Source organism: Lynx rufus, unplaced genomic scaffold (assembly GCF_022079265.1).
Source record: "Lynx rufus isolate CCGP_SWC_20201006 ecotype Redwood Valley unplaced genomic scaffold, mLynRuf1.p SCAF_16, whole genome shotgun sequence".
NCBI classification, from domain to species: Eukaryota; Metazoa; Chordata; class Mammalia; order Carnivora; family Felidae; genus Lynx; species Lynx rufus.
Genome location: NW_025814830.1, coordinates 38,717,965 through 38,733,190, shown reverse-complemented (window position 1 = coordinate 38,733,190; position 15,226 = coordinate 38,717,965). Strand labels below are relative to the sequence as shown.

Here is a 15,226-nt window from a genome sequence, read left to right as displayed (position 1 = left end):
TATATATATATATGAAATTTATTGACAAATTGGTTTCCATACAACACCCAGTGCTCATCCCAAAAGGTGCCCTCCTCAATACCCATCACCCACCCTCCCCTCCCTCCCACCCCCCATCAACCCTCAGTTTGTTCTCAGTTTTTTAACAGTCTCTTATGCTTTGGCTCTCTCCCACTCTAACGTCTTTTTTTTTTTTTTTTCCTTCCCCTCCCCCATGGGTTCCTGTTGAGTTTCTCAGGATCCACATAAGAGTGAAACCATATGGTATCTGTCTTTCCCTGTATGGCTTATTTCACTTAGCATTACACTCTCCAGTTCCATCCACGTTGCTACAAAAGGCCATATTTCATTTTTTCTCATTGCTACGTAGTATTCCATTGTGTATATAAACCACAATTTCTTTATCCATTCATCAGTTGATGGACATTTAGGCTCTTTCCATAATTTGGCTATTGTTGAGAGTGCTGCTATGAACATTGGGGTACAAGTGCCCCTATGCATCAGTACTCCTGTATCCCTTGGGTAAATTCCTAGCAGTGCTATTGCTGGGTCATAGGGTAGGTCTATTTTTAATTTTCTGAGGAACCTCCACACTGCTTTCCAGAGCGGCTGCACCAATTTGCATTCCCACCAACAGTGCAAGAGGGTTCCCGTTTCTCCACATCCTCTCCAGCATCTATAGTCTCCTGATTTGTTCATTTTGGCCACTCTGACTGGCGTGAGGTGATACCTGAGTGTGGTTTTGATTTGTATTTCCCTGATAAGGAGCGACGCCGAACATCTTTTCATGTGCCTGTTGGCCATCTGGATGTCTTCTTTAGAGAAGTGTCTATTCATGTTTTCTGCCCATTTCTTCACTGGGTTATTTGTTTTTCGGGTGTGGAGTTTGGTGAGCTCTTTATAGATTTTAGATACTAGCCCTTTGTCCGATATGTCATTTGCAAATATCTTTTCCCATTCCGTTGGTTGCCTTTTAGTTTTGTTGGTTGTTTCCTTTGCTGTGCAGAAGCTTTTTATCTTCATAAGGTCCCAGTAATTCACTTTTGCTTTTAATTCCCTTGCCTTTGGGGATGTGTCGAGTAAGAGATTGCTACGGCTAAGGTCAGAGAGGTCTTTTCCTGCTTTCTCCTCTAAGGTTTTGATGGTTTCCTGTCTCACATTTAGGTCCTTTATCCATTTTGAGTTTATTTTTGTAAATGGTGTGAGAAAGTGGTCTAGTTTCAACTTTCTGCATGTTGCTGTCCAGTTCTCCCAGCACCATTTGTTAAAGAGGCTGTCTTTTTTCCATTGGATGTTCTTTCCTGCTTTGTCAAAGATGAGCTGGCCATACGTTTGTGGGTCTAGTTCTGGGGTTTCTATTCTATTCCATTGGTCTGTGTGTCTGTTTTTGTGCCAATACCATGCTGTCTTGATGATTACAGCTTTGTAGTAGAGGCTAAAGTCTGGGATTCACAAGGAGCTCTTGAGCAGGGGAGTGGTATGACTTAGTGTCCCTCTGGCTTTATGTGTCTCCTCCTTGCCCAAAAAGGACTTCCCTGAACAGCACTGGTCCCGATTGCAAGTGCTTTCATGTAACCCTCAGCAGCCAGGAACTGAGTCTGATGGAAGAAGGGTATATGTGGGATTAGACCTGTAGGATGAGATAGTGGGGGCAGGGAAAGAAAGTCCTTGTGGCGTGTATTAAAATCCAGATTCCCCAAGGGAGTGGTGCATTGATTCTCAAAAAGAAGACATGTTTGCCTCAAAAGCCTCTGGCTCCTCTTCATTTGTTGTGGCCTGAGTGGGTAGGCCTCTTCTTTTCTCTGTGACAATAGTCTGACTGATGCACTAGTCCAGACACCCTCCCCCAGTCTCCTCTCCTGTGTCCTAGTAGGTGCTGTGGAGCTGTGCTCAGTTCCCCCAGAAGTTGGTCTCCCCAAGCTGGGAGGGCAGGGAGGAGCCTAGCAGGCCATAAAGCATTGAAGCACTAGGACTGGGAAGCTGACATCTCATAGGCTAAGAGTCAGGGCTCTGGCCCTGCTGGATTCTGCTGTGTCTTGTGCAGGGGAGCAGGGGAACAAGTCTGGGCAGCACAGAGAAAAGGATCTCCTTTAGCCTGAGTTAGAGGCCTTTGGGGGCTGAGATCCATTCTAGAGAATTCTTTGAGGTCTCAGGACTTCCTCCTACCCCAGGACTGCCTTTGGAGTCCATTCACCCTTCTGGCCAAGGGGCACATCTGTGTAGGCCTGAGCATAGCTTTGGTGGCTGAAGAGCCTGGGTTCACATCCAGCAGCCACCATTCACACACTCTCTCAGTCTTTTACTCGCTCATCAAACATTCCTGACTCCAAGTCCTCCTGATCCTTGTGGGGAAGATGCAGAGTGGGGTCAGGTTGATTTCTACTCTCAGAGAAGGGAAAGAGACACAGATACAGACAGTGCTAGCCTGGAGTGGGCTATGCTGTAACGGACATACACTTGGGCCTAGAGAAGGCAGGGAAAGCTTCATGGAGGAGGGAGCTTAAGGAAAGAGCTGGAACTTGCTAGGAAGCAAGGGGGAAAGAAGAGGGAGGAGTTTGTACAGAGGCCCTTAAAGTGGGAAGCAGGTGACATTTCAACAGCACAATTTCAGTCATGGAGGGGCTGATTCCTTAAGGGACATGTCCATACATCAGCTTGGTTTGAGTTAAAGTTTCTTAGCAGGGGGAGAAAGAAGCTGTTTTGCTGGGACTCTGCCACCCCTAGGGTTGGCCTCCAGCCAAGAAGGCCCATGCCCTGCCTCAGAGCTCCTCCTGGGCCTTCCTGCCCTTCTGCTTCTGCTGCCACTGCCGGAAGTTGGCAGAAAGTATCTCTGCCCAGAACTGCATTTGGGCTTCTCTTAGCTTCTGGCCAACTCGTGGTGTCGGGCTGATTTCCAGGTATTGCTCCAACTGCTTGAATGCAGGCCAAGGAGGCAACCCCTCACCATTGGGGTCCCTGGGTAGGAAAAATGAATGAAGTCCAGGGCCGCCTGCTTTATCCCCTGGGGGAAGATCTGCATAGTAGAGGCCCAAAGCCAGGTGTTCCCACTTGCTCACTCACCCTGTCCGGGCAAATTGGGTCCACTGGGCCATCATGGTGAGGCTCAGCTGCTTCTCCTCCTGTGTAGCTTCTGGAAAGGCTAGGGGAGGAACAGACCTAGATCAAGGTCAGGTGGGTTTTGGAGAGAACCCAAGGGTTCCCTGTGCTGACTGGAGACCTCTGTGCCTGCAAGCCCCACCCTAGCCTGTGGAGCCTACAGCCCAGGGATCGATGTCTATCTGTCCTCACCCAGCAGGGAGCTCTCATCCATGAGGAAAGGACCCCCGAATATGAAGGCAATCTCAGCCCCATGGTCAGCCCTCACCCAGTCTGGTTTGATCTTCGCAAAAGAACTGGGTCGATGCTGGAACTCATAGAAAAAGACGGGGGCTCCAGAATCTGCGGAGAGAGGGTGGCATCAGAGTTAGGTACCCTCAGCCTGACCAGGTCCTACCTCTAACAGGACTGGCTCATAGTAACACCAATAACACTAACACCAGTAACAATACTGATGATGACACCATAATTATCAGCAAGCATTTACTGAGCACTTGCTGGCCATTGTGCACCATTCCATGTGCTTTATGTGCAATCATTAATTTCATCCTCACAACAACCTATGGGTTAGAGCCTATTATTGTTGCCATTTTGCAAATGAGGAAACTGAGGCACAGAGGGGTTAGGTATCTTGCCTAAGGTCACAAAGATAGGAACTTGGTGCTATTCTAGGGCTGTGTCAGGGACTAGCCACTAGGCTTGGGGGAAGCAAGACTTTTCTCCCAGGAGAAGTGCTGAATGTGGGAAAAATCAATGAATGCCTGAGAATTGGGGATGGGCCCTGCTGGGTGACCTTAGACAAGTCACTGCGCCTCTCTGAGAGCTTGTTTGGAGGTTCTAGCAGGAGAGCGCAGCTACTCATATTCCCTTGACTGAAGAATGAATGGTCTTCCTCTATTGGGGAAGGTCGTCCTTGACTGATAGTGCAGCTTTGGGAAGGACATAATGCAGCGAGGAGGGAGGAAGGGGACACCCACCTAGCCAGTCAGATCAGCTGAATCAACCCTGGCGATCAATGAGGTGACAGATGTCACAGCCAGATCACCTTCAAATCTCTACTGCACATCTCTGAGCCTTGGTTTTCTCCCCTGCAGAGTGACCTGCCAGAGTCACCTCTCATTACTGTTAACGCTGCATCTCAGAGAGAAAGCGAGGTGTGGGGGTAGCAGCAGGGTGTGGGGCCATGATGCCTATGATAACCCAACTCCTGAGCCAAAATGGGAAGGGTAGGGCAGGTGAACAGGGATAGGCTCACCTCGGAGGTTTCTTGAGAAATTCAAGGTGGGAAAGATAACCATAAGGTCAGCCCAGAATTCCTGGACGGCATTGCGTCTGGCTTCTGCGTCGAAACTGCCGCCTAGGTATTCATCTATGATGGTGGGCATCACCTCGTGGGGTATATCCTGGGGCAGGAAACCAGGCTTAGGCATGCTCAGGTCCCACAGCCCAGCAGACCCTCCATAGAAACCTCACACCCTCCAGCACAGCCTCTTCATATTCCAGGGCTCATGTGCCAGGGCCCAGCCCTTGCCTCCCTTTGGGGTTCTGGATAATGTCTAGGCAGGGTAAGGTCAGACCTGGAGTCAAATCCTAGCTCTGCGATTGCTGCTTTGCTGTGTGATCTCAGATACGTTGCTGAGCCTCCCAGAAAGTCAGTTCCTGCCTGGCAGTGTTGTTTGGCAGCCTACGTGAAGTTCCCAGCTAAGGGTTCTGATCTTGAGCAGTTGCCTGGTTGAAGTTAACCAGCAAGTTGGTAAAAGAACAAATCATGGGGGCTCCACAGAGCTCCAGAGAATAGTGATGAGGTTGTATGAATGGAGAGGGCTCTGGGGGGTCCAAAGAAGGGAGGGAAATATGCATAGATTGAGCATCTTTCAATACCAGCTCCCTAGTAGAGTTTTCAAATACAGCATCCAGTTTCCTCATATGGGAGGTATATCCCCATTTACAGGGGAGGAAATGGGCTCAAAGGGATTAGGCTCACTGAGGACAGGTAGCCAGGGCTTGGATTGGACTCCAGATCCAACTTACTCCACATCTGACAGGATGATCTTAACAGCTGAAGCTGTGGGGTCAGACAGAGCTGGCTCAAGCTCTGCCTCTGCCCTTTACTTATCATGAGACCTTGACCCATCTGTAAAATGGGGAAAATGAAAGTGTCTATTTCACAGGGATATAGTAAGAATTGAAGGAAATGAATCCCTGTCCTAGTGCTCAGCACAGCACAGCATAGTCTCTGGCACATAATATGGGCTCATTAAGGGGCATATGATGAAAATGATGAAATGATGAAAATGATGATGATGATCTTCCTTTGGGAACCATACTGACTCATGTCCAAGGGGATTTCTAGGTGGAACTAAAAGTCAGCAGTTGGGCCAAGGGGTTTGGTGGTGTGTGGGTAGCTGTGGGGGTTGAAGGGTAGGAGGAAGAGGGTGCCCTACTATTCTGGATAGGATACCCACTGGACTACCTCTTCCTCCCTTGTTGACTCACCAGAATGGTCAAGTGGGGTCTTAATATGGCCAGCATATCCTCCACGCTCATCTGCCTCATCTTATCCAGGAAACCCCAGCCCTGTGGGGACATCAGGGTCTTCTCAGCACAGCCTGATTACTGCCCACCCCCTACTCCCAGCTATGAGCAGGCGAGTGTTCACAGTCCTGTGAACAGAGCCAAGTGTGTTGAAGTCCACAAGTCCATAGACTTGAAAAGATAAACCTCAAATCGAGGAGGGAGGAAACAGCGCCAAATACAACAAGCACGTGGGTCATAGCAGTATCAAGACCCCCGGGTGCTTAGCAAGGCCTACAGGGAAAGTTAAAATGTTGTTTTTGTTTTTATTTTTATTTTTTTTATTTTTTTAACGTTTATTTATTTTTGAGACAGTGACAGAGCATGAACAGGGGAGGGGCAGAGAGAGAGGGAGACACAGAATCCGAAACAGGCTCCAGGCTCTGAGCTGTCAGCACAGAGCCTGATGCGGGACTTGAACTCACGGACTGTGAGATCATGACCTGAGCCGAAGTCAGACGCTCGACCGACCAAGCCACCCAGGCGCCCCAAAATGTTGTTTTTAAAGCGAAATGTTGGCTTTATATGTTAGGTTTTTAAGGGCACAGTCTTTGGGTTCAAATCCCAGCTCTGCAACTTGCTAAATCCATGACCTGGGCCCATTGCTTAAACTCTTGGTGTCTCAGTTTCTTAATCCGTGAAAGAGGAATGGCAATAACCTGCCTCATAGGATTGTTATGAAGATCGGAGTAGTAACTATGAAGACCCTAACATACAGTAAGCACCGTAAAGTGTTCGCTATTAAAGTTAGTTTCATGGCTGTGGGGCTCTTGGTTAATCATTGTGAAAACAGGAACAGAAAACTCATGGATGAGCAAACACAAAGAGTGCATACCCACAGGGGGATGTTAACCTGCACTAAACATTAAAGGACTAAACTAAAAAAGCTAAAGGAGCAAAGTTCTTTAAAATGATAAGAACAATAGACAAAAGTCAGTTGTGTTTCTATACAGCGGCAATGAACAGCCTGAAGGTGATGTGAAGAAAACAATTTCATTTACAAGAGCATCGAAAAATAAAATCCTTAGGAATCAACTTCATTAACAAAGTATGAACCTTGTACATTAAAAACTAGAGAAACTAAAGAGGACCTAAGTAAATGGAAAGACATCCTATGTTCATGGGTTGGAAGACTTCATCTTGTTAACATGGCAATACTTCCTAAACTGGTCTATAGATTCAGCATGATCCCTACCAAAATCTCAGCCACTTTTTTTTTTTTTTTTTGCAGAAATTGATAAGCTGATCAGAATTCATATGGAAATGTAAGGGACCTGGAATAACCAGAACAACTGTTAGGGATTGATTTGTATCTTCACAAAAAGATATGCACAGGCATAACCCCCAGTACTTCAGAATGTGACCTTATTTAAAGATGAGGCCTTTAGAGAGGTAGTCAAGTTAAGACGATTGCAAAGGTAATCATTAGGGTGGGCCCTAGTCCAATATGACTAATGTCCTTGTGAAAAGGGGCAATTCGGACACAGAGACAGATGGCACAGAATGTGAAGACAGAGGGAGAATGCCACGGAACGCCTGATGCAACCAGAACATAGTAGAGAAGCATGGACTCTCTCTCACAGGACTCAGAAGGAACCAAATTTCTGTTGTTTAAACCACCCAGATTGTGGTCCTTTGTTATGGCAACCCTAGCAAAGTAACACAGCAATCTTGAAGAACAAAGAAGAACAAAGGTGGAGGACTCACACTTCTCCATTTCAAAACTTAGTACAAAACTAATCAGTATGGTGTGGTACTGGCATAAGGATAGACATATAATTAACCAAATAGAACTGAGAGTCCAGAGATAAACCCTTAAGTTTATGGCCAATGATTTTCAGGAAGTGTATCAAGACAGTTCAATAAGGAAAAAAAAAGTGTTTCAACAACTGATTCAAGAACAGCTGGATAACCACATACAAAAAATCCCTCAGTCATACCATATGCACAGTTTTAACTTCAAATGAATCATAAACCTAAACATAAGAGCTAAAACTATGAAACTCTTCGAGAAAACGTAGAGGTAAATCTGATTAAGCAATCAATTCTTAGATATTACTCCCAAAGGACAAGCAACAAAAGAGAAAATAAATTGGACTTCATCAAAATGTTAAGTTTTTTGTGTTGTTAAGAACACCGTAACAAAGTGAAAGACAACCCACGGCATGGGAAACAAGATTTACAAATCATACATCTGACAGGGACTTGTATCTAGACTATATGAGAAACTTACAATGCAATGATAAAAAGATAATCCAATTTAAAAATGGGCAAAGATTTTAATAGACATTTTTCCAAAGAAGATATAAAAATGGCCAATCATCACATAAAAAGATACTCAACATGGTAAGTCATTAGGGAAATACAAATCAAAACCACAACGAGATACCACTTCACACCCACTAGGATGACTATAATCAAAACGAGAGCTAGTGAGTGTTGTTGAGGATGTGGACTAACCGAAATCCTCCTACATTGCTGGGGGGGGGGGGGATGTGAAATGGTACAGTGAATGGTACTTTGGAAAACAGACAATTCCACAAACGATTAAACAGAGTTACTATGGGACCCAGCAATTCCACTTCTAGGTATATAACCAAGAGAAATTAAAACCTATAATTGCATAAAAACTTGTACATGAATGTTCATAGTAGGATTATCCATAATAGCCAAAAAGGTAGAAATGACCCAAATGCCTATCAACTGATGAATGGATAAACAAAACGTGCTGTATCCACACAAGGGTCTATTTAGTCATAAAAAAGAAAGAATACTAACACGAGATACAAGATGGATGAAACTTGAAAACATCATTTTAGGTGAAAGAGGTCAGACACACACACACACAAAAAACATTGTAGGATTCTACTTATTTGAAATGTACAGAATAGGCAAATTCACAGATTTGATAGAGAGTACATTAGTGGCTGCCAGGGCCTGGGGGAGGAGGGATGCGAAGTGACTGCAAACAGGTATGGGCTGAATTTTAGGGGGATGCAAATGTCCTGGAATAAGATAGTGGTAATGGTTGCATGACTTCGTGGATGCACTAAAACCCACTGAATTACACACTTTTTTAAAGGGTAAATTTTATGGTATGTAAATTACATCTCAATAAAGTTGGTATTTAAAAAATTATCATCTGCAAAGCTGGTAAAGTTGCAATAAAACTTGGAGACTTTAGTCACTGGCAGCAGTTTAAATTGGCGTAGTAGCAATTTCACAAAGTGCTCGGCCAGTGGCAATACATTAGAGGTGGAGAGATGTCCAGAAAATGTATGAATTGCTTTCCATGGTTAAAGTTAACACCATGGACATTTAGTAAACATCTGGTTGGCTGAAAAATCTATAGTTGGGTCCACATGGATGACAAGGGGACTGAAGAGAATTTCTGCACCAGCAAGGAGGTGAACAGCCCCCTGAGCCACCCAATTCCTGAGACACATCCTGCCTACAAAGTCCCGGGCACAGCATTCTGCTCCAGGCAGGCTTGTCCAGGTCTTGGGAGCCAGCCTTTGGCTCTTTCTCACTCTTCCACTCATGACTCTAAGTAGACCATGTGGGGCCAAGGCTGCCTGCCAGAGCCCAGGGTACTGTTTCCTCTTAACACTCATCAGTCATTACACACACACACACGCACACGCACACACGTCTGGCCTACAAGCTTTGTCCTTGAGTGTCAAGATTGCATGAGCCTATCATCCAGCAAACACCCAAATGCCCCCCTCCTGGGGATCAATTCCAAAGGAATAAATAAAAGGACAAAAGCTGTGGACATGAAAATGTTCACTGCCCTCTTAGCTTCAGTCGTAAAACTAGAAAGTGCCCAAGTGTAGAAATTAAGGACTATTATGATTCCCTTGTGGAAGGTTTTGCAGTCATTAAAGTCAATCACTGTGAAGATGGGTAGAAGAATGATAGGGAAGATGCCCAGAAGGAAAGCATGATGTTAACGCTCTGTGTGGGGAGTCCTGTACACCTGGAAGGGACTGGAAGGCACATGGGCCATGCTGTTCCTCACTGGCTTGCTGTTGTTTGAAACCTGGAAGTCTCAGGTAATTAGTCTCTCAGACACAGTCATACTCACCAGTCTCATAGAGCTTGATGTATAAACCAGACCCCAAGCCAAATATGCTGCAAATCAGTACTGCCCAGAAGGCCACTTTGTGCAAAAGCTTGGTCCCCAGAAGGAAACATTTGCTTTGGGAAAATTAATCTGCATAACCTGGAGCAAGTCCCTTAAACCTCTCTGAGCTTTGCTTTCTCACCTATCAAGTGGGAGTGTCACCTCACAGGCTGTGATAATGACAGGGTAGCAGAGGATTGGCTGGGATAGGGCCTTGAAGGACACAGGAGCCAGAGGACACTCACCTTGGGGATGAGCCAGCCAAACTCGTGATTGTTGACACCCAGGAGGAAGGGCACAGAATGGAACTGCCTCTCCCTCAAGAGCTCCCTGGGGCTCTTGGGAAAGAAGGTGCCATCAATGGTGTAGGTAGCTGTAGTGTTCTGTAGGAGAAAGCAAGGCAGGGGTCTTCCCAGTCAGGCCCATGCCTTAAAAGATGGCATCCCAGGGGTCGCATGGCTGCATGCCTGAGCCTTATTTAGAGGGGGTAGAAGTCACCAGGGTTAGAGGACCCAGGGGGAATAGGGAGACCTTCTAAGCAGGCCTCTTCCCTGGAAGACAGGGCCTGCCCTCGGGGCAGGGGTGCCTCTGCATTCACACCCCCCAGGCCAAGTTGGGCCCTCAGCCCCTTCCCATCAGGGGTGGCTGCCCCAAGCCTCACCCCAGACTGCTGATTGCCTCTCGGCTCTCACAGAAGCTGGACAGGACCCCTCTGTGCTATTGCCTGCCACTGTCCCCCAAGAGGTAGGCATACCAACTTCATGTTAAGGATCTGCTCCTTGTTTGCCTTCTCCCGAAGGCACTGCAACATCTCAGCTGAGGAGGTAGAGCTGCAGGCCATGGAGTCCGCGAAGCTCTGGGGACAGATAAGAGTCTTGCCTCTCCCTCCCTCCTCACCCCTCACCCTTCACCCCCAGCCCTCTGCCTCCCATAGAGAAGAGGTACATCTGTAGGGAAAATGGGACAGTGATGTCAGAGATGGGAACTTGGGACTGACCAGAGAACTGCCACCAAGCCACCAGCTTGGGTGGTCCCTAGGCACCTTGTGTGTCCCCCATTACATCATACTGTCATTATTTGTGTGGGTAGCTGAGTCCTCCTTGCCAATCTGAGAACAGTGTCATTAACTAGTTAACTATATTTCCAGACCCAGTGGGGTCAGGAAAGTTTTGCCAGAGTGAATATGGAAATGAGATAGGGTTCAGAGAGGAGGGATTCCAGCATGGCCAGTGTGGCAGGGAGGGGATGATAGTGGGTGCTGAGGCCTGAGCAGGGTTGGGGAGTCAGCAGGAAGTGAGGCTGGAGGTGCAGGTCCCCGAATCATTTTGTGCCCAGGTGGCACTGGTGCTTTTCTCTGAGCTTCCGTAGGCAGTGTGCTTCCTTCGACTCTGCTAACGAGGGGCTCCCTGCCAGGGACATCCATTCTGGGACATCAGGGCAAGTGCAGGGTGGGGGTGTGGTAGGTACATGTGGGGTAAGAGGATGAAAGAGAGGCAGACTTGAGCCAGGAGCCTTGGGTTCGAAGCCTGTAAGCCGGGAATGGTGATGACTCCACTCTGGGCTATGGCTCTGTGGAATAGCCCTGCAGCCAGCGGGGACAGGACCTGGAAGCAATATGGAGGACAGATGGCTGTCAGAGGAGGGCAGGAGAGCTGGGAGGTCTGGGGCCGCAGGAGATACTGTTGCTAGTCCCCTGAGGTGACTCACCAGGGCAGAGACGATGCAGGCACCGGCAGAACCGCCAAAGATGGTGACAGAGTTGGGGTCACCTCCAAAGGGGGAGATGTTCCCCTGCACCCAGTGCAGAGCAGCCACCACATCTAGGAAGCCCCAGTTGCCAGGGGCGTGCTCGTCTCCAGTGCTGGGGGCGGGGCGCAGGGGGGCAGAGGTTAGCGCAGCCTGGCTCCCCTCATAGATTGTCCTCAGCCCTTGCAGGTTGGCCCTGAACCAGCCACCAGGACGGCACACCCTCCCCCGTTCACCAAGTCTGGCTTAGTTATGAGACATGCTTACTAGGCATGTGCCCAGCACATGGTATGGGGGGACCCAGCCGGCTGGGGCTGGTTCTCAAGTGGCTGCCAGAGCTGTTGCTCCCTGCCTCCAGCCCTTGCTGGGATCCTGGCCCCAGACCAGGAGCCAACACTTTCTGTCCAAAGGACCAAGTTCTCTGTATAATTCTGGCTTTGATCGAGCCCTTCTCCAAGGTGGAGCAATGGGGAACCTCCTTCTCTGCCCCAGATGGCATGGGGGAGGGCCCTTGGTCTCCTGACACTCTGCTTGCCTGAGAAATCTGCATTCAAGCTCTGGACCTCCACCCTAGTTCCCCAACTCCCCTCACAAGCTCCTCTCCCCAGTGCCAGCAGTGCCCTCCACCAAGCCAGTCACCTCACCTGAGGAAGCCAAGGAGCCCCAGGCGGTACTGGACCGTGACCACTACCACATCCCCATAGGCGGCCAGGGCTGACCCGTCCTGGGAGGTGGCGGCGCCGGCCACCAGAGCGCCCCCATGGATCCATACCATGACCTGCAGAGAAGCCATGGGGCGGTGACCCCAAGCTCCCGGGACACCAGTTGCCCTGCCATCAACCTAGGGCATTCTTGGGAACCCCCCTCAGTACGGAAACAGGGCTGGAGAGAGGTTAGGCAGGGCAGAGCTACATGGGCAAACAGGGCCCCCTGGGCTGCACACCGGCCGCCTGGCCCCCACGGTGGCCTTAGCCGGGCTGTAGATGTTGAGGATCAGACAGTCCTCTGAAATAGGGAAGTGCTGGTGCTTTCCGTTCAACACAAATCTGCTGTTGTCCATTCTCTCCAGATCCTGCAGGCACCTGTGGCGAAGGATGAACCCAGGGCCAGCAGCTCAGCCCACCGGTCCTGGCATCTAGGCCCACCCCCCCAACAGCCTGCCTGCTTGCCCACCTCCGCTGTGGCTACTCACATTGCAGGGGCAGTGCTGGCATCCCGCACACCCTCCCAGGACTGCGCTGGGCGTGGGGCTGAGAATCGGCCAGGCCCCAGAGGCGGCTTGGCAAACGGGATGCCCAGGAAGACATTCACAAGGCGGTCTGTGCCCTTCACGCCCACTTGCTGGCCTCGCACACGGCCCAGGGTGGTGTCCACTTCAGGCTGAGTGACCTCAGGCCCTGAGAGTAGGACGGAGGGCCATGGAGTGAGTTTGCAGCCTCCACAGGGTATGGAGTGGCAAATGTACTCACTCAACACTGGCTCTCTGAGCACCTACTCTGTGGGCCTTGTTCTGAGCTCTTTGCACACAGCGCTCTGACTACCTTCCCAGCAAGCCCGTGGGATGGACCCTATGACTACCTCCCACTTTCTCCTCCTGCCTCAGCATGGCTACCACTCTTCTCCAGACCAGACCAGTTCCCCGAGGGAGGCTCTCCCGGACTCACAGACCTGCTCTGGGGCTTTGCTTGGGCTAGCCATTCACCCTCAGATTCCTCATCTGCTCAGTTAAGTGCAATAATCACATCTGTTCATTTTCTTCATTTTGATGTTTTGACATAGGGGAGCCTTGCAGACTCTGGAGGGACTGTAGGTCTCAGGGCTAGCCAATTCTTAGAAATAGTAAACAATTCACTGAGAGGTGTGCGTTCCCGAGACAAACCAACCAATCCAGAGTCCATGCTCCCAGCCACCTCCTCTGTGGGCTTCTCAGATTCTTCCACCACTAGCCACCTGCCCTAATCACCTGAGGGCCAGGTGCCACACAACTAGAGACAGCCCTATGCCCCAGAGCCCACTGAAAATCTTCAAATTAACTAATCTGAAACCTGCTTCACCTTTGCCTGCCTTACCTGTTCCTTCTCTGGGAAACAACAAAGCCTCTTGACCACGTTTTCCTCTCGTGTCCTCTCCCTCCTGACAGAGCGGACCCCATGCTTCCCTGCATGCCTCTTGTTTCTAGGAACTGTGAGTAAACCTCTTTTCATTACAATGATTTCTGTGTCTATCTTAGTGAGTACACGAATCCTGGGTGCCCTTGAAACCTAAGGACAATCGTGTTCTCTGGCAGGGCTGCTCTGGAGATCACACACACACACAACCCCTGCCTGGAGAGGATGCACATCCCCCCGGCATTTCTTGGAACTGAAGGCTCCTTCTCGGAGTAGGCTGCCCCACCCTCCCCATCCCTACCTCGCTCTTGCCTTCTACTCTAGTCCTCCCAACAACCCCGAAGCTCCCAGCTCTGCAGGCCCTGCTGGTGTGTCTTACCAGTGGCTGTAGCAGGGAATGCCAGGAGCAGACAGGCCACCCAGCCCAGGACCCTAGGCCCAATTCTTACCACTGTCCCCATGCTCCTCACAACTGACTATAGGCAGAAGTGGTGCAAGTTATAATAAAGCCTCCGTCCTTTGGCACAGCCAATCTCTAAAGGGCTGTATTACAAAACCCTCGGTGGACAGCCCCATCTGGCTGGTGGCCAGCCCTAACACGCAGTGCTTAGTGCCTCGGCTGGGGGAGGAGGGCTCAGAGAGTGCCCTGCAGGAGTGTGGGTGATGTGACAATCCCAAAGAAGGGAAAGAGCCTGGGCCGTGGAGCTCTGCAGTTCTGGGTTCAAATACCAGTTCTCCTGACTCAGTGAACCCAGTATACCCAGGGTGTATTTTGGGGGTGGCTTTTTCATGTAGGCCCACTCTCTTGAGGCTCCTCACGTGACAGGGCAGAAGCAGAGCACTGCCCTCAAGGCGCTTGGGTTCCTGGGCAGGAGGAGCTGAGGTCTGCAGGTAGAGGGAGGAATGGAGGAAGAGGAGCAGGAGAGATTCTTATTCACAACTCCTATCCTACTCCAAATCCCTGGAAGATGTGATTTCAGAGCCGGATCTCCTGCGTTCAAATCCTGGCTCTGCCAAGTGCTGGCTCTGGGTCTAGTGTCGTTATCCGTAAAAGAGTGATGATAATAGGAACCACCTCGCAGGGTTGAAGTGAGGTTGCATGTGTGAAAACACAAGGCACAGAACCAGAGCCACTGGAAGCCTGTTCTTGCCTCAGGGCAGGGGTCTGTCAGGGTGTCCATCTCTCTCGGACAGCCCCTACTATAAGTAAGGGCAGGACTCTCCTCTGGGTCTTAGTGTCAGGAGCGTGTGGGGGTTGGGATGGTGGGGAGTGTGAGGCACTGGCAAATATTTACTAATTCAAACAGAAGTGCTGGCTCAGTGAGGAACAGGGTGAGGGTCATGTTGAGAGAAGATGCCAGATTCTGTCCTGGGGTTCCAGCTAGCATTCAGAGCTGGAGAGGCCTAGGATCAAACTTCCCTCTGTGCTCCTTCCTGGATTGTCTTTGGCAACCTCCCTGGTGGGGGCCCTTCCTGTCCCTGAACCTTGATCCATAGGCACATTCAGGAGAGCTAGAGCATGGAAGGGAGAGAGACAAACACAGAAACAGAGACAGAGAGACAGAGAAAGACATGA

The 15,226-nt window shown here is 49.5% G+C and overlaps 1 protein-coding gene and 1 long non-coding RNA gene across 2 annotated transcripts in view; one reads left to right on the top strand and one right to left on the bottom strand.

Annotated features, from left to right (window-relative positions):
* Positions 1-7,981, top strand: part of LOC124511377 (uncharacterized) — a 44,684-nt gene extending 36,703 nt beyond the window's left edge. Inside the window, exon 6 of the long non-coding RNA XR_006961876.1 lies at positions 6,902-7,981. This is a non-coding gene — a long non-coding RNA (uncharacterized LOC124511377). The remainder of the gene's footprint in view (positions 1-6,901) is intronic.
* Positions 2,760-14,111, bottom strand: CES3 (carboxylesterase 3). Its single transcript, XM_047078536.1, has 13 exons — positions 14,030-14,111; positions 12,735-12,939; positions 12,486-12,624; positions 12,187-12,320; positions 11,504-11,657; positions 11,296-11,400; positions 10,551-10,652; positions 10,042-10,179; positions 5,593-5,673; positions 4,352-4,499; positions 3,289-3,438; positions 3,061-3,139; positions 2,760-2,955 (listed from the first exon to the last, which is right to left on the bottom strand). The coding sequence occupies exons 1-13, from the start codon at positions 14,109-14,111 to the stop codon at positions 2,760-2,762; spliced, it is 1,713 nt and encodes a 570-aa protein (XP_046934492.1).
* Positions 14,112-15,226: the final 1,115 nt, after the last annotated feature.